This window comes from Sus scrofa, chromosome 10 (assembly GCF_054392235.1).
Source record: "Sus scrofa isolate SSC_HxYL_T2T_F1_AM1 chromosome 10, Sscrofa_HxYL_maternal_Yorkshire_Landrace_v2.0, whole genome shotgun sequence".
Taxonomy (NCBI): Eukaryota; Metazoa; Chordata; class Mammalia; order Artiodactyla; family Suidae; genus Sus; species Sus scrofa.
In genome coordinates, this window is record NC_139392.1 from 92,708,744 (window position 1) to 92,729,664 (window position 20,921).

General features: G+C 42.4%; 1 protein-coding gene across 6 annotated transcripts in view; it reads left to right on the forward strand.

The window, feature by feature from the left end:
- LOC146399612 (uncharacterized) overlaps positions 1-20,921 on the forward strand; it is a 125,634-nt gene that overhangs the window by 3,786 nt on the left and 100,927 nt on the right. For 3 of the 6 annotated variants that reach the window (XR_014818154.1, XR_014818156.1, XR_014818155.1), the window contains exons 2-3: positions 18,557-18,840; positions 19,617-19,747. The exons of 1 other annotated variant lie outside the window; for it this stretch is intronic. Coding sequence is in view for 1 of the 5 variants with exons in the window: in XM_084980602.1 (XP_084836728.1) it covers positions 19,652-19,747 (96 nt within the window). In the remaining 4 variants the exon portion in view is untranslated. Of the gene's footprint in view, positions 1-12,904; positions 12,991-18,556; positions 18,841-18,958; positions 19,165-19,616; positions 19,748-20,921 lie in introns of all 6 variants that reach the window. 2 more of the 6 variants (XR_014818157.1, XM_084980602.1) reach the window with 2 other exon arrangements.

Below are 20,921 nucleotides of genomic sequence, written 5' to 3' on the forward strand. Positions count from 1 at the left end.
ACCACATAGAGTCAACTGATCTTTGACAAAGGAGCCAAGGCAACGCAGTGGAGAAAATAGGGTATTTTCAGAGTTCCTATTGTGGCTCAGTGGTAACGAGCCTGACTAGTATCTGTGAGGCTGCGGGTTTGATCCCTGGCCTTGTTCAGTGGGTTAAGGATCCGGCATTGTTGTGAGCTGTGGTATCAGTCTCAGACATGGCTCAGACCTGGCATGGCTGTGACACATGCTGGTGGCTGCTGCTCCTATTGGACCCCCTAGCCTGGGAACTTACATATGCCATGGGTTTGGCTCTAAAAAAAACATGATCTTTTCAACATGTGCTACTGGAAAAACTGGACATATACAATCAAACAGTTAAATCAAGATACAGAACTTACACGTTTCATAAAAATTACCTTAAAGTGGATCATAGATCTAAATGTAAAATAAAATTAAACAACTTCTAGAAGACAACATTGAAGAAGACCTAGGTGACTTTGGATCTGGCAGTGACTTCAGAGATAACAAAAACATGATCCATTGAAGAAAAAGTTGATGGTAGCTTTCATTAAAATTTGAAAGTTCTGGAGTTCCCATCATGGCTCAGTGGCTAACGAATCCCACTAGGAACCATGAGGTTGCGGGTTCGATCCCTGGCCCTGCTCAGTGGATTAAGGATCCGGCGTTGCTGGGGTGTAGGTTGCAGACGCGGCTTGGATCCCGCGTTCCTGTGGCTGTGGTATAGGCCAGAGGCTACAGCTCCAATTAGACCCCTAGCCTGGGAACCTCCATATGCCGCGGGAGCGGCCCAAAGAAATAGCAAAAAGACAAAAATAAATAAATAAATAAAATAAAATAAAATAAAAATTTGAAAGTTCTGCTCTGCAGCAGATACAGTTGAGTGAATATAAAAAGACAAGCCGGAAAATATTTTTAAAACACATGTCTGATAAAGGACTATTCAAAATAGAGGAATCTTGAAACAACAATAAAAAAAAAAGAGCATCTCAGTTAAAAATGGGAGAAGATATTTACAGATAAGCATCTGAAAAAACGCTTAATATCACATATCTTCAGGAAATTTCAAAATGAGACAGTGAGATAGCACTACCCATTAAAATCGTCACAGTCCAAAAGACAAGACACTGCCAAATGCTGGTGAGACTGTGGAGCAGAAAGAACTCTCATTCATTACTGGGGGCAGTGCAAAAAATGGTACAGCTTTTTTGGAAGGCAGTTTGGCTGTTTCTGTGTGCTTTATGGTTTACCGACATAGGTGGAAAATTTAGGTCTGTATGAAAGCATGTAAATTGTTAAGTTTACATGAAAAATTTGTCTGTATGAAAACACATGTGTAGGATCTTTACTTAAGTTGTCAAAAATCAGTAGCACCAAGATGTCCTTCAGTAGGTGAATTGACATGAACTCTCTCTTGTGAAATGATGCAGGGGAAACCTAAGTGATACTAATATTAATATTATTAAGAGAAAGAAAGTGTGAAAAGTCTACGTGTTGTATAGTTTCAACTACACGGAGTTCTGGAAGAGTGAAAACTATAGAGGCAGTAACACATCAGTGATTTTCACGGGTCTTGAGGGAGGGAGGGAGCCATGGAGGAACACAGGGCCTTTTTGGGTCAGTGATGCTCTTCTCTGTGATACTCTGATGGTGGATCCATGACATTATGTGTTTTTCAAAACCCTCGGAACTCTGATAAAACACAAAGAGTGAACTCCAGTGCCAGCTGTGGGCTTCAGTTAATAATAAGGGATCAATATTGGCTCATCAATTGTAATGAGTGCATTATACTAATGCAAGATATTAATAATAGAAAAACTCAGAGGGGGAAGGGAGAAATGGGAACTCTGTACCAACTCTTCAATTTTCTGTAAATCTAAAATCGCTCTAAATAATGTTTTTTTAAGTTTAATGTAAAATTTTTCTTTTGTCCATCAGCAAAACATGATTGATAATCTCAAAAAATCAGTATTGTCAGATTTTAACCTTTGTGGGTTTTTTTGGTGAGTTTAAAGTATCATAATAGGAGATTGCTTTCTGTACATAGCTGAGACTGGAAGACATAGATATTATGTAAGGATGCATATATTCTTACGAGAATACGTATTCTTGAACATTTGGTTGTAATATAAATAGGTTAGATCAGGTTTGTTTTGTATAAATATTCACTTACTAACCAATTTTATTATCTGTTTGCTTGAATTATCAATTAACAAAAGATCCGTATTGAGTTTTTAACTATGGTGGTACATTTTCAGTTCTTTCTTGTATTTCTGTCGCTATTTGCTTTATGCAATTTGAAGGTACAGTATTTATTGCATGCAAGTGTAGGATTGTCAGATTTTGGTGTTTGGTAAATTCAGGGTTTTTATTCATTATTTGATGATCCTCTTTAACTTTCCTAATTACAGTTTTGGCCTCAAGTCCATTTTACATGGTAGCAGTATAGTTATACAAACTTACTTTAGCTTAGTATTTGCCTTGAGATCCATTTGTCGGTTTATCTGTTCTGACAGTTCTTGTCTTTTGAGAGCTGAGTCCTTTGATAGATGTTGTGATTATAAATATATTCAGTTTCATTGCTGTCATATCATTTGTCCTTTGCATCTGTCTCATTCTCTCTTTTGTTGCTTTTCTTATATTGCTCTTTTGCCTATTTCCCTTCTCATTTTATTTTGTCTGTTCCATCTTGGAGGTTATGCATTCCATTTATACTCTTTTACTGTTTATTCTTAAAAGTTTACTGTGGGTACAAAGTTCAGAGTCCACATCATACACTTCCTCCAACTGGTAGAAAGTCCTTAGAGTCTGACTTTTTTCACCACAGTCCTGACTAACAGTATCGCCCTATGTTTTAGCGCTATGTTGTTTTACCTGAAAATTTAGATTTTATTATCATCATCAGTAGTAAGTTGATGACATTTAGATTTAAACACTTGTTTACGCCTCATTGCCCACCATATCATCTTATATCTAATTTCATCTTGTATTTGACTTTTCGTCTGTGTTTGCATTCTTGATGAATAAAGAATATTCTCTTTGTTTTGTGAAAATCACTTTTTAAATTTACTCTGAGTTTTGTGAAAGATAAACTTCTAAGTTGATGGCTCTATTCTAGCATTTTCAGTTGTTTTGAGTGGAGTGGTTTCTGTTCAGGATATCTGAAAGTTTTCCTTTCTCATCTTTTTTTTTTTTTTTTTTTTTTTGTTATCTCCTCTCTTTTCCTGAGCTTCCCGTTCATACTGGCCTGTCTTTCTTGGCGTAGATCAATGCTTCACCTCATTTCCCTTTTCCCTCCATCAAAATGAGCTTTCCTTGCTTTTCCAGATAAGACACATGAATATAAGCAATGAAACAGTGAGGAAAGATAGCACTGTCATCCTATAAAGAGAGAGTGGCCTGGAATAGAGTCCTGGGGTTTGGTCGCCTGCTTTTTAGGGACAGTTCATCCCCACGGAACCCTCCTCCACCTCCGTCCTCTGTGAAGCTAGGGTGTGGGGATCGTAAGAGATAATAGGTATGAAACTGCTTCAGTATGTGCAATTCACCCTGCAAATACAAGCTATTATATTTTTTCAACTAAAGATCTTACAGGCCCTAAGATGATATGAGCCAAAGCCATAAATAATAGGGGCAATTTTAAGGCATTCTATGCATTTGTGAGAAAAGATGGTTTTTTAGAGTATTGCGCTTTTAGTCCTCTGAGAGTCAGCCTTTCGAATCTAAATGTCTTATTCTGCCTGCTTATCTGCGTGTAGAGAACATGTTTTACACCTGTCCTCCTGAGTGTTGGTACATGGCAGCAACGGAAATCTCCTTTGTAAGGCAGCTTCCTCGTCATTAGCACGGAAATGGAATCATCAACCACAGTCAATTTCATTCCCAGATTTTTTATATTAGCAGGACAGTTGCTCAGCATAACTTTTCTTGTTGCTTTTCAATTGATGGTTCATATGATAAAATGAATTTGGAAGTAAAGGCCAAGAAGCTAGTGGATGAACTTTATGAAATTTAATTTGACTGTGTCAGGGAATGATTTTTCATTGGAACATTTTAAGTCTCAAAGACATCGCCTTCAAGCCAGGTTTGTGATCAGCGTTTTTTAAAAAAAAGCTGTGAAAAAATAATTATCTGAAAAGCTTGTTTAAAAATCCTTTTTAATTTCTTACAGGTAACGTGTTTGGGAAGAGGATGGGTTCTGTCTTTATCAACCCAGTGCTTATCTTGCCTGTTTAAGCTGACACTTAATTTTGCAAATAAGATATTCTGTTGTTAAGAAATGAAATATTCAAATGTGCCACCAACATTAATATTTTGCAGAAAAATCTAATCTCTTTTACTTCTAGTACTGCATGTTAAAATATAAGAGAGTCTACAATCCAGAATACTGAAGCTAAAGAAACAGAGTTGTTTGTTCAGGTGTATAAATGAAATTTCACCTAACAGTAGGATTGATTAGTTTCATATTTTGGCTTGACAAATTATACTTATACATTTATGGTGTCCATTTCTTGTATCTGTAAATAGTGACTGAAAATGGGAAGGATATAGTGATTAAAGATCAGATGAGACCACTAATTCTTTTTCTGAAAGCATTTTCAGAAAACAGAATTTCCATTATTCATAGTGTTTAAAATACCGAGAAGCAACCAAACTTCTATCTCAGCTGGCCTCTAACACCTGGTTTTTAACCACATCTTTTTTTTTTTTTTTTTTTTTTTTTTTCTGGTAGGGCCATAAGCATTTTGAAATTCAGAAAGCTTCATTCCATGAATTTGAACTGTGGGTAGATCTCAGAATACTGATGATTCAGGTGTGCTGAGAAATTCCATTAACTTCAGGGTTCTGTGACTTGTCTTCCTTTCCAAAAGAATTGCAGCTTTAATTACTATTTGTCCAGAACACTTTGGATATTTTCGTAGTAGAGCAAGAAGGCCAGTTGATAGGGAAAATATCTCAATTTCTGTCCTATTTCCGGAGACATAAGATCAGCCTTCAGATGTAAGGTGAGAAAACTTTCTTTAAACAGGAGCCGACAGCAACATCTGTGCACAACAGATCCTGAACTTGCATCAGCTCTTTACCCCGTTCTAGAATGTGCACGTTGCCTCTAGTCTTGTTTGTCATTTCTTGGTCTCTTGCAGCCAAGCACAGTGAGAAGCACTACTTTGTAATCTTTTTGATTTATCTCCAAGCAGGATGTTTGCAAAATCCCTGAAGAACTCATCCTCATAGATTTGTAGCTCAATTGGGCAGGTTCAGTTAGTCTGGATAGACTAGCTGAGGAGCACACAAGGCTCAAATCCCAGAAGACACTAAAATCTCATGCAGTTTATGGTTCTAAAAAGGCTCATTGCCTCGCACGGATACATTTTCTTCAAAACATTCAGAAAGGCAATTATGTAGCTGAGGAATGTTGCAACGACAGTTGAATTTTGCAGCCCCCAGTTTTATCCTTGTTCTGTCTTTCACACGGGTGTCGGGTCAGGATGTACCGTAAACACCCTCATATTCGATGCCTGAAAGTTCGACGCTCCTTGACCTCATGTCTACCCAGCTGACAAAGTGGGAGAAACTCGGATGTCTACAACCCACTTTGGTTACCCCCGTCCCAGAGATTTCCAGGCTGCGTAACAACGATGGGAGCCAGGGTCCTTGGGATTTGGTCGCAGACGCAGTGGTGGCTGTGACCTTAGCACCACCCTGCGAGGAAGCCCGAGAGGCAGAGGCAGGCTGGGCCAGTTTTAAAAAATGGAAGTGGGAGAGACAGAAGGCCGAGGGAGAGGAGCTTGCTCGGGAGCGGATGGCTGTTGTGTAGCACGTTAAACAATTGGTCCAAGGTCATGTGGCTCGGAGACCAGCCAGGTGAGTGTGGGGCCTGTCTGGCAGCAAGACCTGTGCTGTTTCCCACCATCAGTATGTCCTAGGGCCGGGCAGGAGACGGATGCGATTCCTTCTACCTTTTGGGAGCAGGTCAAGAAATACTTCCCCACCCTCCTTGCAGGTACCCCGTCTTTCTCAGCGTCCTCACTCTCTCCCTACTTGAAGGCTGATCGAAGGACTTGGGGGTCATAGGAGAGCAGCAGCACGCAGTGGAGGGTCGAGGGGTCCGGGATCCTGGGACAGCACCAGGGAGGCTGCCCCGGAGACACCTGCCTGAAGAGCCACGTGGGCAGGAAGTGAACTTGAGATGGGCGAAGCTGCTGGGGGGCCGGGTCCTTTGTCAGAGGGTTGGCTGGCCGGGCTCACCCAGACCCACGTGGGTGGAGCCGCCCGGCTCATCCCGGCCTCCCAGCCGCTGGTCCAGCTCCGCGTCAGCCTCTCACAGGCCGCGGTGCCTCCGTCCCTGAAGACTGAATCCTGAACATCTCACACCAGGGGGCACGGCCAGGAAAGCTGCTGTGCTCTAGCCCTCGGCACATCCTGCCAGGTAGGTGGCCACCTCTTTGCGGACGGGGCGGGTCAGTCCTGTGTGCCGCCCATTCCCTTTTCTGTCAACATTTCAAAGACAAAGAATAAAAAAATAAAGTGACCCGTCTATTCAGTCCTTAAAACTGTAGTGTGTGTGGATGCAAGCAGGACCTACCATCGTTTGTTATAAAGTGTGAAACCGAGAGAGAGAAGAAACTGTCTCCCCACCTTCCCACATGCGGACACATGTTTCTAACCTCAGCGGAGAAGCCAAAGGCACAGGCGTCTCCAAAGAAGGTGCCCGGTGAACACTTCAGCTCCTCGTAGAGGTCTGTCGTCGGTCATCGCGGGCTGCGAGCCGAGTCCCCAGGCCAATAAATTGTAATCCCCACAGCAGGATCACGTCTCCTCGCTGCCGTCACGGTTATTAATACAGTAACTACTGAGACTTCTGTTAGCTGCGGGCTTGACGAAGGATGTGAGTTTGTCTTCACAGCATCCCTGGAAGGCAGACAGGTGAGGGCTGTTCTGAACGCCGTTTTAGTGGCGAAGGAGCCGGAAGAGAGAGGCGCAGAGGCGTTTCCCAGTGTAATGCAGCAAATCTAAAGCAGACTGAAGTTCTCCACGAATTTTGGTTGTTAGTAAACGCCTCGGCAGTGATTCCCACTCACTGTGCAACCCGGACAGAACCCCTGCGGCTGAGAAGGATTTTCTCCAGGGTCGGAGAAGAAAACTCTTAATGGCCTTGGTGGTAGATTGTAAGGACTTTATGACATTTCTTTATTTGTACAGTCGAATAAAATTTGTTGACTGCGAGGGAGAAGGAGAAGGATCCGCTGGAAACACCTCCTACAAAGGACATTGCAGTGTGGGCCTAGCGAGGGTATGGAAGTGTCCCCTGGTAGTCACAGCAGATCTCTCTGAGTTCCTTTCTGTTCTTTTAGCATTGGAGAGACTTAGCATAGCAAGCCGGAACTGTTCCAGGCGAGGAACCACTGCCCAGGTTCGGCTGCAGCTCACTGACCTCCGACCCGTGCTGTTTCAGAGGCTTGCCGTGCGGGTCAGGGAGGCTAGGTCAGCCTCTAGTCAGGGATCCAGTCCCCAGATGTCTTTTGTGATGCACGCTCCTGCCCTCCTGCCGCATGAGACAGTCCACCCTGTCTGCATCGCCCTAGAGCTCCCTCAGACTCCTGCTGTCTCCACGCATTTAATTAGGTTTATTCCGCCCACTGGGAAAAAACGCTGCCTCCAGGTTGACCTGTACGTCCGAGTCCCTTCCATCCTCCCAATACTCTCTTTGAAAGAACTTCAGCGTCTCCTGATTGCCAGCATTGCTTTGTGAAAATTATTCACTTCTTCTCTTGCTCCTCGGAAGATTTGTGAAATCTTGGAACATAAAAACTGTCACATTCAGGTTTTTTTTTGTTTGTTCATTTTTATTTTCCATAAGAACTAGCACTGTGTTTTGTATGTAACAAATCTTCAAGAAGCACGTCTTTTGTTCAGCCAGATTTTCGTGGAGCTTCTTCAAGTGTCAGTGTCTCTTACAGAGAAGAGGTAGAATTAGATTTGAATGAGACATGGATTCTTTATAAGACACATGAGGTAATGAGGCCTAGAAAAAACAGCTTCTATTGGTGGCACTTGTCCCTTTGGGCTAAAGATTTCTGTTTGTTTGTTTGACTGTTACTGCTTACGTGTTTTATTTGACCCTTCCTCCGTCATATGCGTGTTAGAATTTGAAGTTTTCCAAACAAGGTGTTAACACAACTTGTTTTCTCTAAGTCTTTATGCTTGTTCTCTAGCTGACTAGTTAAAATTACGTCTACTTACCAATAATGCCTGAGAGTTTCCCGAAGTGTCCTTTTTAGAAACGTGGAAACATGCATTCTTGTTTCCGGAGGTATAGTTACACTAAAAAATAGAGCAAAATTAAAAAAAAAATGATTTCTAAGATGAACTCTGCTAGGAAAAAAATATACAACCAAAGACATTAGGGTGGAAGAAAATGATCATTATAAGTTACTGGGGTTAGAAGAGCTATCACTCCAAAAAGCATTGTGTAAAAATGCAGTTGATTTCAGGAATGTGTCCAGTTTATTATATAATCAGGAGACCACTGCCCTGGAAGATCACCAAAACTTCAGCCTTTCAGGACATTCTGTCCTTTGAAGTTTATATAAAATTACTAAAATCTTCATCCCATATTTGATGGAAAATTCAATAGCCTCCCATATTGCCAAGCATTCTTTGGAAAGTTGGGGTGGGCGGGATGAGGCTGCTCTCAGGAGGCTGTGGTACCTCCTGCACACCTAGGATTTCCTTCATTCGGTGTGTGCACAGGCGGTAGAGGCCACCGTGACCCAGCCAGATTCACAGATAGAAACGGTCATCAGAGGAAAGACGATCACGGAAGCAATGTCTGCTGTTGTTGGCGTTGCATCCAGAAGTCTCCACAGCTAATACAAGCAAAAAAGCAGACCGAGCAATAGTACGGGGAAGGCTTTTTGGTGGGATTGGGGGAATTGAAAAAGCCAATCCTTAGGGTAGAGGCCCCCAGCCACCTCGTGGGTCTTCACTGTCGCCAGGATTGTGCTGCCGAGAAATCAGAACCTACTGTTTTTCCGAGTAAATTCCACATTCCTGGGGGGGAACACGAATGGCCCAAATTAGAGCACGGGTCCTATGACTAGAAAGTCTATTCTGTTTTCTAAGTAGACCCGGTAGGAACAGAAGGGACTGCTCAGACTCTGCTTCTGTACAGCTGGGGTCTTTCTTTGAGAAGGTGAACTGCTGTGTCTCCGAGTCACCAGAGCAGGGTCAGCTATAAAGATCACACAGTTTGCCTCCTCATTTGGCGGATAAGGACCCTGGCTGTCCTGAGGATGAGTGGTGTGTGCAAGGCCCCCTTCCAGCTTTATTGGTAGCCGCCCTAGCACCTTCTATGGTACAGACTAATAAATACATAACGTGTGCTGAATAAGGACGAGCGGACGCGAGGGCACTGACTGACCGTGTTTTTAAGATGCTCAGAGCAGGGAGACTTCTGTCCGGCCGGTAGTCAGTGGACACCACCCAGGGCTGTGGAAGAGGCTGTGCAGTGGCGGCGCTCGGACGGCCAGGATGTATTTGCTGACATCAAAGACACGGTCTCCTGGGGAAGATGCTAGTAATCCTAGTTTTCAGTACCTGTGGGGTAATCCTTGCTTTCGCGCATCCGGGCTGCTGTAACACAAGGGACTAAGCCCCTTTGCGAAAGCCTTACCATGGGAACGGGCTGCTGGTCACACACTGGGGTCTCATTTAGACCCAGAGGAAGGCAGTGATGACGGCAAGTGTGTCACCTTCCAACAGGAGGGGCTTTCGAGGGGACAGTGAGACTCCTCTGCCAAGTGTCCTTCCGGAGCGAACACGAAAGTCATGTTGTGGTCTGACCTGTGTCACATCTGCACAGAACATGCGGCAGTGGTTTCACAGAGGACTCTAGACTGCGGGGCTCGAAACTGTAACTGGAGATTAGAACAGTACAGTAGAGCAGGCTGGCCTCAGAATATGTTATCCGATGGCAAATACGTGTTCTCTATTAAAACAGAATCCTGGAGTGAGTCCTCGGATGAGTTTAACAACTGAGTGGACATGACAGAAGAAAAATCAATGCACTTAGATGTGGATCAATTTTATATTGCTCAGTTGAGCAAAAATGAGAAGAATTAAATATTTACGATAGGTAATTATAACATTATATGAGAAATAGGCAAATTGATAATTAGTAACAGAAAAAGCAGATAAAATGTGAACCCCATGAGTGATGAATTTAGCTTTGTGAATATTTATAAGGTTGCACACTTGTTTCTGCAGTTAACTAAAGAGTTAGATGGGGAAGGACTGGAAGTAGCTAGGTTTATACCATGCTAACTGACTCCCAGGGTCCTGACTGCTGGCAGAGGGAACTCTTGACCAGTCTGCTAGCTAGTCAGGCTGCTTTCTAATAAGCCTGGCTTGGGTTGTGTGCTACTTTTTTGTGGTCCTCAAGCAGCCTGAGTTTTAGTCTCCATCGATCCTGGAAACGTGGCGACGTAAAAAATGCTTCGGAGTTCTCGTTGTGGCGCAGTGGTTAATGAATCCGACTAGGAACCATGAGGTTGCGGGTTCGATCCCTGGCCTTGCTCAGTGGGTTGAGAATCCGGCGTTGCTGTGAGCTGTGATGTAGGTTGCAGACGTGGCTCGGATCCTGAGTTGCTGTGGCTGTGGTGTAGGCCAGTGGCTACAGCTCCGATTCAGCCCCTAGCCTGGGAGCGGCCCTAGAAAAGGCAAAAAGACGGAAAAAAAAAAAAAATGCTTCATGTGACCTGGGCAAGAAAGTGTGTGGAGGGAAGTGACCATAGACACCCGGGATCCAAGACCAAGACCGTAACTTCCCTTGACGCAGGGCCGAGCAGGTGTGAACTGGGCTTGCTTTTGCATCCTGTTGATCTGTCTTTGATGACAAATTCACATCTAAAGGCTGCTTGCACGTCTTCCCTCAATAAGCTCTGCCAGATGAACCCAGAGAGAGAGGTTCTAAGATGTACTAAAGACAAGCAGTGCTGAGACATGTTCTCATGTGAATTAATAGCAAAAAATAAAGAAGGGAAGGGGGGAGAAAAAAAAAGAAACTTTCCTGGAGGCTTGCTTTCATTTATAGCTCTTCGTATTTTTCCTGAGTACTTCAATATATACTAGTGCTGGAAATACAAACAAAGATGTATGAGTTCCGTGGGATGAATACTTGAAGTAATAACTTTTGCCCCTGCAAAGCGGTATCAGCTTTCTTCCCCACGTGGAGCTCCGCAGGCAGAGAAGGCCCGGATGAGATGCCTGGCCTCCAGTTTGGGCGTGGAATTCACTGACAACTTGAGTGTGGGCCGCCTTCTCCGCTGCCATCGGAATGTGAGCTACATGCTGAATTAATTAGCAAAAAAAGAAAAACAAACCAGAGCTTTGAGCCTATGTTGGCTATTTCTACTTCTCCCCATTCATCTTATTTTCACTGGCATATATTATTTTTGAAGTTTGATCCAAGGCGCATTTGCATATGATTTCTCTGCATACTGAGATCGTTTTGTGGCGTAAAAGACGTGTGAAACACTGGGAATCAGTTGCTCCCAGTCATCCTTGACTCAAGCCTGTTCCTTGGAATCTGCCACAATTTCCCCTTTTAACTCTGGAATCCCCTGTAGCTGGCTCTCTGTTGCTTACGACTCACCTTCTGCCCCTCGCTGGACACGGAGAACATTTTCTATTTCCTGCTGTAGGAAAATGCTATTTATATTTTAGGAATTCCGCGTCCCTTCGCAAGTCACTGGAGACCCAGTGGCGGGAATGAATGACCCTCCACTGATGTCTCTCTGCCGACAGGTGGGCTGAAAAGCAGCTTGCCTGGAGCTGAATTCATTGCTACTCCACCCTCGGAGAGCTGGCAAGAGACACTTTGACAGATTTCTAACACAAGACATGAAAGCATGTTCAACAGAAACTAACTTTTCCCTTTTTAAAAGATTCTTGACTTGGACCGCATTAGCAGGGACTGACTTAATTGGACGGCACGGGGTACAAGCGCTTGTGTTCCTTCGACGTTTAGATTAGAGTGATTAGGAAAATCTTCCAGTCCTGGCTCCAGGGAGAACTGTATTCAGATTTATCGGAAAACACATTTCCCCTGATTTCCTTTTATCCTAAAATAAAAAGATGACTGAAGACGTAACATATATATTAGCACAACGTATTCGGTAGCTCTTTTACCTTGCAAGCCCAAGTAGTGATCAGTACCCTGTCGTAACCAAGTGCAATACATGTGCTGAAATTGTACAATTTAAAATTAGTAGAATGACTAAACTGAGGCTATAAAGCAGGAAAAAAAAAGGAATTTTTTCCCAAACTAATGGAGTAGCAGGAAGATGCCTGCGGTGACCGTTAGTGTACGTCATCTGTGGTAGAGTGGTCAGCTAGCACGGGATCCTGCCTTTTAGTCATCCTGGAAATAAATCTGCTTGGAATTATTATTGTTATCGCGATACAGCGCTAATTCAAGGCATCGATCCAGTGTTTCTTCACCATTTCCCTGTTCCTGGAGAGAGCCAGAGGGAAAGCAAGCCTATAGCCGAGATGCTCAGAGCTGCCCCAGTGCCCCAGGGAAGGTCAAAGGCAAACAGATTTCCCAGACATTAGCCCCCCAAACCCTCCGTGTGCATGAATGTTCACATTAAAGGAGAGAGAATTTCCAGCCCAGGGAGTAAGATTTGGATCAACAGAAACTGCAGTCTTGCCTCTAATTGAATTGTAACATTTTTTACTTTTATCCTAGTCCTTTTCCCAATTAGTAATGGTAATAATGGAATAATTTCAATAATAAATACTTATTTAGCCTGTTGCAATGTATCAGATGTCTATTAAAGCATTTTTTTTCCCATTAATCTCACAACGTCCCCCTGAGTGTGGCTGTGCCCTTTTGCAGGCAGAAAGGTGCATGGAGGTTGGAGTGGGTTCAGATGATGACGTCCTTAACCCAGTGCCCGGATACCTGAACTCTGAGTGGCTTTGGTCAGTCATCAGTTTCACAATAATAAGTAGTAATTTAATTAAAGGATTTCTGTTAAAGTTCTCCACTCAAGTGCTTAATAATCACTTGTAGCCTAGAACTTGGATCTCACCCCGGAGCCAAATTTACCTGCGATACTTCCTGTCGATTTCACAGTACAGTTCTTCTGTAATGCATGTCGATTAAAAAAAATGCACAACCTGAAAGTTGAGAGTTTTATTTTGGGCAAAATTAGGACTTAGGCCCTGGAGAGGGCATCTCAGGTAGCCTTGAGAGGGGGTGAGGGAGGAGCTGGGATATATAGGAGTTTTTGCAGCAAAGGGCAGGGAGCAGGAACAAAAGAGTCCTGGGCTCCCAGACATCATCCCTTTGATATGCACCTCTGCTGTTGTGGCCAGGAGTTTTCACAGCCTGCAGGGCTCTAGGGCTCTCACCCTGGGAGGTGACTGCATTCAGGAATGACCCTGACATTCTTTGTTTTATCCTTAACGACAGCCCCCCTCCGCAAAGCCGCCCCAAAGAGGAAAGGAGGACCCCCAGGATATGATAAAGGTGAGGGAGGTGCAGGCAGCACACACACATTTTGCAAAAGTCTGTTGCTGATCTCCTGAAGGTCACAAGGAGCAGACATCCCCACAGAGGGTTTTAGTGTTTTTCTAGATATGAAGAGATGTAAGAATTGGGCGCATCAAATCTTCTAAAAATCTGACTGTCTGAAGACCTGTTCTTCCAGTTTTCCCAGCACACAGGTGCTTCACTCCTGATTTTCATCCTGAGCTCTGCTCGGGGTGTGGGGGGCATGGGAGGGGTGGGGGGAGTGCTGTGGGTTGGCAGCTGCAGTGGCTCAGGATTTAATCCATGCAGAGACTGGTGGCAAGGGCCACACCCCGTTCCCATGCATCGTTCCTCTCGCTCTCCATCCTTACAGCAGTTCGGCCACCGCACATTTCTTCCTAGATTAGTATGAAGACGCCTTCTAGGTGTCCTCAGGGCCACTCTCTGTTTTCTGCTGGACAGTCAGAGGTGCCTCTTTAGAGCACAAATTTGATGTTAAATACCTTTTCTAAGCAGCTCATTGGTGTGCCCGTGATCTTAGGGTAACACCAAAACACTTAGAATGGCTCTAGGGTTTTGCTCGGTCAGCCCACGGTGGGCCCGGCAGCCTGCTCCAACCTCACCCCGGAAGCTCCTTTTCTTCCAGCCCCACTGCCGTTCTCTGCCCCTGCTTGGACTGACCTTCAGCATCTGCGTGTGCTCCTCCTTCTGCTCCTCGCCTTAGAACCCTTACCTACTCCAGGATAGCAGCTAAATTGTCATTTTCCCCACAAAGCTTTCCCTGACCTCGCTGAATACTTCAAAGCCCCGGGGATAAATTGGCTTAATCCCATGTCTCCCTTATTAGCATTTTCACAGATACTTAAAATCTGCACCACCCCATGTGCTCTCAGGGCATATACGCCACGGGCACAGCTGAGAAAATGCTAGCATAAAGAATATGTAAGTACTTCAAGTTAATAAAAAACACACATGATACCAAAGAGGGCCAAAGGTATGTAATGGCATTTCACAAAAAATAAAACAGACAATAAGAATATGAAGCATTCTCAACCTCCGTGGGCTAGGAACATAGAAAGCGACACCACAGTGAGATGTCATTCATCTGGCGTCCGATCTAATCTGAAAAGAACAAGAGAACATGGATAAACAACGTTTTATATGTTGCTCTTGGGAGGAAATCTGTACATACAGCATGGAGCAAAATGTGCCATTCCATCTAAGTACTTAAATAGTATTTAATACTTGTATTCCGTATGAAATAGCGAGTCCACTCCTGGTAATCTCTTTAATAAAAACCACTGCTCATGTAAAGAGCAGACATTGGCAAGTCTGTTCGAAAGTTGCAAAGAGCAAAATTTCTGAAAATCCTTTGATAGGATAGTGGATTAAAAAGTGATTTTTTTAGGAAACAATTAGTAAAACAGTTTTGATGAGTTCATGCTGTAGAATATTATGTAGCCGTTAACAGTGGTTATACCTGCATTTATGCATGTGTTGATAGATGCCAGATACACATGTTGTCTGTGTATACTGAGGTAGGTGTGGACATAAACAGCATATGTCCATAGATATTTCTGTTATATGTGGACATGTGATAAGGTACAGGAAGGCCAGTCAGATTAAAATACAAACGCGTGTATATTATGTACATGGTAAATATTTGTAAGACTGTAGAACAGCTGTTCGTAATAGTTCTTTCTATTTTAACAAAGCCGAATCTCCTTTAAAGTAATTAATACCTAGCAATAAATGTTTAGATTCATTTTAGCTTATCTGAATTTCCTAACTTTATTATATCTCATTTGCCTGAAACATCTTTTAAATTAATTTGATCTCTTCAGAATTTAGCTAACCTTGAAATGTGTTAAATCTATATTTGCTTTTTTATATGCTTCATTTCTTTTCAAATTTAGGGCATTAGTTTTTGCCTAATATTAAGCAATTATATCTTCCAGCTTATCAAATACTAGATTATTGCTATATTTAAATTAAAAATGACTAAGAAAACACTTTTGGATGTCTAAATTTTGGCCCTAGATCTAGCTCCGTAAATCTGGATATGAGAAGTTTCAAGCAAACCCACTGCTTAAGAATTATCTTGGATTTACTAATATATTTATATATCAGTATCTCATAGTTTTGTACACATAATTCCTATTGCTTTTCCCCAGGTTTCACTCTACCTTTAAACTATAATTTTGGTTATACATTATCTCCATATTAAGTTCTCCATATTAAGTCTTTATCCAGGACTTTAAAAATGCATGTTCTTACATACAATGAATAAACCAAGAAGATCATCTATCAAAATGAGAAATGAACTATATTTTCCTAATACAGAGTTAATTTAGAAGTGTAAATAGTGGGGAAAATTTGCCAAGAATAATTGACTACTTAAACTTTGATTTAAGTGTTTCAAACCAATATCTTGAACTATGTTTTCTCAATTTTATTTTCTTAGAGTTAAACCTGTCCCCAAATTTTTGATAGCAAACATGTTATAAGACCTCAAAAGGTTTTGAGCAATGAATATTATATTTACAAAACAAATATTTTGATGAGTTAAATGTTAAAGAATCAGAAGCCCATGGGCTGAGTTTCCCTACAAATAAAGGGAGTATAAAATTCAAGGAAGGTGGGAGTTCCCTTCGTGGCTCAGTGGTTAATGAACCCAACTAGGATCCATGAGGATGCAGGTTCAATCCCTGACCTTGCTCAGTGGGTTAAGGATCCAGCATTGCTGTGAGCTGTGGTGTAGGGCACAGGTACGGCTCAGATCCTACATTGCTGTGGCTGGGCCTGGCAGCTGCAGCTCTGATTCAACTCCTTGCCTGGGAACCTCCATGTGCCACGGGTGTGGCCTTAAAAAAAAAAAAAAAGAATTCAAGAAAGAATGATCTGCCAGAACTTGTTTTGTTTTGAGAAATTCAGAGTGTTTAAAAGTCACTGAAAATACTTATTGGACCCCTTTGAGCATCATTTAGGAATTCCTTACACACAGGTAGTTACATTTCTCTCTCTGTGTCTGTATCTCTGTTTGTGTCTATATACGTAGTGATGTCTGAGAAAGAAGAGTGCCGTTGGTTCTCAGATACTGTAGCTGTCAGGGAGCCATTCCTTCCAAGTTGTTTTAATGCTTTGGTTTCCCATTACTGATTCAGTGCAAATCATTTGGTTACCCAATATTGCATGCTTATATTAATTTAAAAGGATTAAACAATTAACCACAACTTAAGATAGTTTATGCTTATTATGTTTTTAAATAACCAAGGTAGTCACAAATCAAAAATGATAGAAAATTCTTGATTCCACATCTCTTTGACGTCTTTGCCAGTATTTTCTTTTTCTTTTCTTTTTCTTGGCCATGCCTATGGCATGCAGAAGTTTCCGAGCCAGGGATTGAGATCACACCACAGCAGAGACAATGCCAAATCTTTAACCACTTGGGGACCAGGAAACTCCTTTACCAGTGTTTTCTAAGTAATTTGAGAGTTTTGCCTTTTGTCATATCTAGTTATTGACATATTATGTTTATAAATTATATATATATAATTCAATTTTAGCATGGAGATTGACAATCCCTTAAAAGGCAGTGTCATTTCTGGGTGCCTTTTTATGGTAATTCTGACCATTGGTATGAAAAAAAATATGCTATACTATCCTGACCTACTAAGTTGTTTACTTCCTTTTGTTTAAAAAGAATTAAATTGTCTACAGAAAATTAAGCAAGATAGCATAAATTTAAAGCATCTGAGATAGAAGGACTTTTAAAATTTAGGGAAAGGTATAAACTGAGATATGGAATCAAACAGCATTCCCCAGCTTGCAAGATATTTATTTCCATGAGACAGTACTCATGCACGCGCATCACACACACACACACACACACACACACACACACACACGCGCGCGCGCGCCCCCACACGCACACAGGAGCATTTTCTGAGACAAGGAGGCCTGAAAAATACTACAAATTCTACTTTTTAGACTTTTAAAAGCTCTGAAAACTCCTGAAGTAAAAAATAAAAGCCAGAAACCAGACTTGATATTCAACTCCATTTCTTTGACAGTTTCCCAAAGTTAGTACACATCAGATAACTTTTTCTTGAATAATGCTTCAAGTTATACCCTGGAGTTAGGCGTTTTTTGTTTGTTTGTTTTTTGGTCAGCTTGCCATGGTAAATGAAGCCAGAGAATCCTATGGATATTAGCAGTTAATTGACTCTATGCTTGCAGCAGCTAGCATGAAAAGGAGGTCTGACTGATTACATATTTCCTGGTGTCAGTCCATAAAAGGAAAGCAGGCTCTTATAAAATAAGAGCTATGCCACTGTGGTTTTGTATTGTGGCTCCAAAATGCGGTTGGGACCTATTGAAACATTGCCCTTCTAAATATTTAGACTTGAATGAGTACTGTAAGATAAAAATATAGAGTTAGGTTATTGTAATCAGTTATTTTACCAATAACATAGTCAGTTTAACCCACAGAATATTTTTCTGCTTTCTTTGCCTTAGTGAACAAGCAGTTCATGCTTATTCATAATATGCAAAAATCCATAAAAGTGCAAGAAATTAAGTGAAAGCAACTAAAGTTTTGTTACATAGATGGCTCTCTGACTGCATCCCGTTGAAGGTGGTTCTGTATGCATGTAAATATATGATATCATTGAATAACTCTTTGCACTCAAATGCTTCCCAACATTTGTCTGCACATATTTACACAGAGAGATGTATAGATATTAACCATCTAGGCAACATGATATTTATATACTTACATAAATATCTATGTGTGTGTATGTAAATATTCACAATATTATGCAATAGGTTTGTAATATGCTTTCAAAAAAATGGTTCAGCCGAAACCATGGCACTGCCATGCCTTCATACTCTCATTTCCCTAAGCAAATTACTCTCCCGAACTCCAAATTACTTGTTAATGCCTTCAACACTTTTTTCTATCACCCAACAAGAACACAAACTCAGCAGATGATCTCATCTTCAATTTCACAGGAAAAGAAAACATAGAATTCAGCAGCCAGTAAACCTCTCTGCTTTCTCTGAAGTCTCCAAGATGCTTGCCTGGGCATCCAAGCTTCCCTCCTTCCCTTCTGCATGAAAGACCAAGCGTGAGCACTTTGATGTCACAGTCAGGGCCTTCTCCCTCCCCTCCGCTTTCTGCTCCACCGGCTGCCTCCTGCCTCCTGAACTTTCCCGTCATAGCGCTCAAAAGCAAGCTCAAGAAGCAGTACTACTTGTTAAAAAGTTTCGCTCCCCTTACCCCACAGCATCTCCAGGTAGGAGTCGCTGCCTTCTCTCATTTCCTAAGTCAAATTCCTTGAAGGTTTTGTCTATTCTGTTTCCCCTTCCTCTCTCTCCAGACTTCTTGAATCTCCTCTAATCTGGCCTATTGAGGTTTTTTCAGGGTGGAGGGAGGTGAGGTGCTTCTTCTACCAGCCCTTTTGGCAGCGTTCAGAAGAGGATTCAGAAGAGGAGCTCTGTTCCGTCTTAGCGTCTCTTTTAAACCGTTGTGGTGCTCGGCCTCTGTCGTCGCACACTCTGCTGGGCTGCCTCCTGCCGTAGGTCCCGAGGTTCCTTCTGGCTCCCCACCTGACTCAGAGGTGAAGAGCTTCTCCAAACCTTTCACACCCTCCCCTTTTCTCCTTCCCCAGACCATTCTTTCCAGGGCCTGGTTTCAGGGGCCCTCAGCGTGTCTGTACTCCCTGCCCTGGGTTCTCGCCGAGGGCCATCCCGCAGAGCAAGAGAGAAACCGCTGGTCTCCCCTTGTCCCTTGTATTTACTGAAAAGCTGCCCTCCCCCAGGCCCAGCCTGCTCCCCGCCTTCCACACTGGCATCCGGTGCGCTGAGCCACAAGGTCTGTTGAATTTCCCTTGAGTAATTACTAGTCCGTCTGTTTAAAAAAATAATAATAAAATCTCCCTTTCTCTTGGAACTTAGGGTTAGAAAGCAAAGTAAAAATAGGTGGACGTCTATAGGGGATGTTACCCATTGTCCATGTGTCTGGCTGACCAAGGAAAGGGGTTTCACGTTTCTTTTTTAAATTTCCTAACAGGTCTTTCAAACCTGTCCTCCATCCAGGGAAAATATATGATGCCTGTGAAATATGTTAATTATAAGATGTTCTTCGGCTTCCAGCAGATTCCTTTTCTAGTTGGTCCCACCACATTCTGTGAAGCAGCCACTGTGAGTAAAATTCACAGTACACTCTTACGTCCTGAGGGTGCTGACACGATACAACGCTTATGCCAGGAGATCCTCATGCTGAGGAGTGATGATTTTCCATCCCAGTAGCCTTTTCTCTAAAATAACCCAAATTTTGTTTCTAGAATGGGCTAAATGTATGGTATGGCCGGTGTAAATCTTGCCTGTCTAAGCAGATGTGAACGAGCCTATAGAAATCATTCTTTTTTTAACATTCTTCTGTGGATAATATCATGCTTTGGAATTATCTTCATTTAAAAGTTTTTCATTTTTTTCTGTTTTTTTGATTTAAAAAAAATTTTATTTTTAAAATTTTGTTTGTTTATTTATTTATTTGCATTTTAGGGCCACCCCCCATGGCATATGGAGGTTCCCAGGCAAGGAGTCAAATTGTAGCTACAGCTGCCGGCCTACACCACAGCCACAGCAACACCAGATCCAAGTCGAATCTGCGACGTACACCACAGCTAACCCCAACGCTGGATCCTTAACCCACTGAGCGAGACCAGGGATCGAACCTGCGTCCTCCTGGTTCCTAGTCAGATTCGTTTCTGCTGCGCCACGATGGGAGCTCCCTAAAAGTTTTTAAAGCAGAGCACTGTGTCAGTATCTCATAACCAGTCACACGCCGTGAAAGCAACTGTGTGTGTTAAAAAGAGCTTAAATCAAATTAATAGGAATGTGATTACAGGAAATTCACAGTATTTCTGTGTACTATGATATGCTCATTTTCAAGTATTAATAGTTTTCTTAGAATTGTGTATTTTCATACCGAATTCATCTTAGATTCCAAAAAAATTTTGAAAACTCAGTAAAAATTCCTGCCTAAATTATAAGCCAGTTATAGCTGTCAAAGCAAGAAAAAGGGGTCTCAAGTCTGCATACCAAGCAGCACAGACTCGAGGAGAGCAAAGGTTGCGTTTATCTTCATGACTGTACTGGATGCCTGGAGAACAGCGCTCGGCAGTAATAGTCCCGAGTACACACCTGCTCACTGAGTGTGCACGTGTGAGAGAGCACGACGTCCACGTGTGTGTGTGGACCAAGCATTCGGTCCGGAACGGCACATCCACACTCCTCTGCAGATGGCTGCATACTTAATTCTGCCTGGAAATACTAGCGATTTGCTAGGAGAGTAGCCTCTCCTAAATAATAA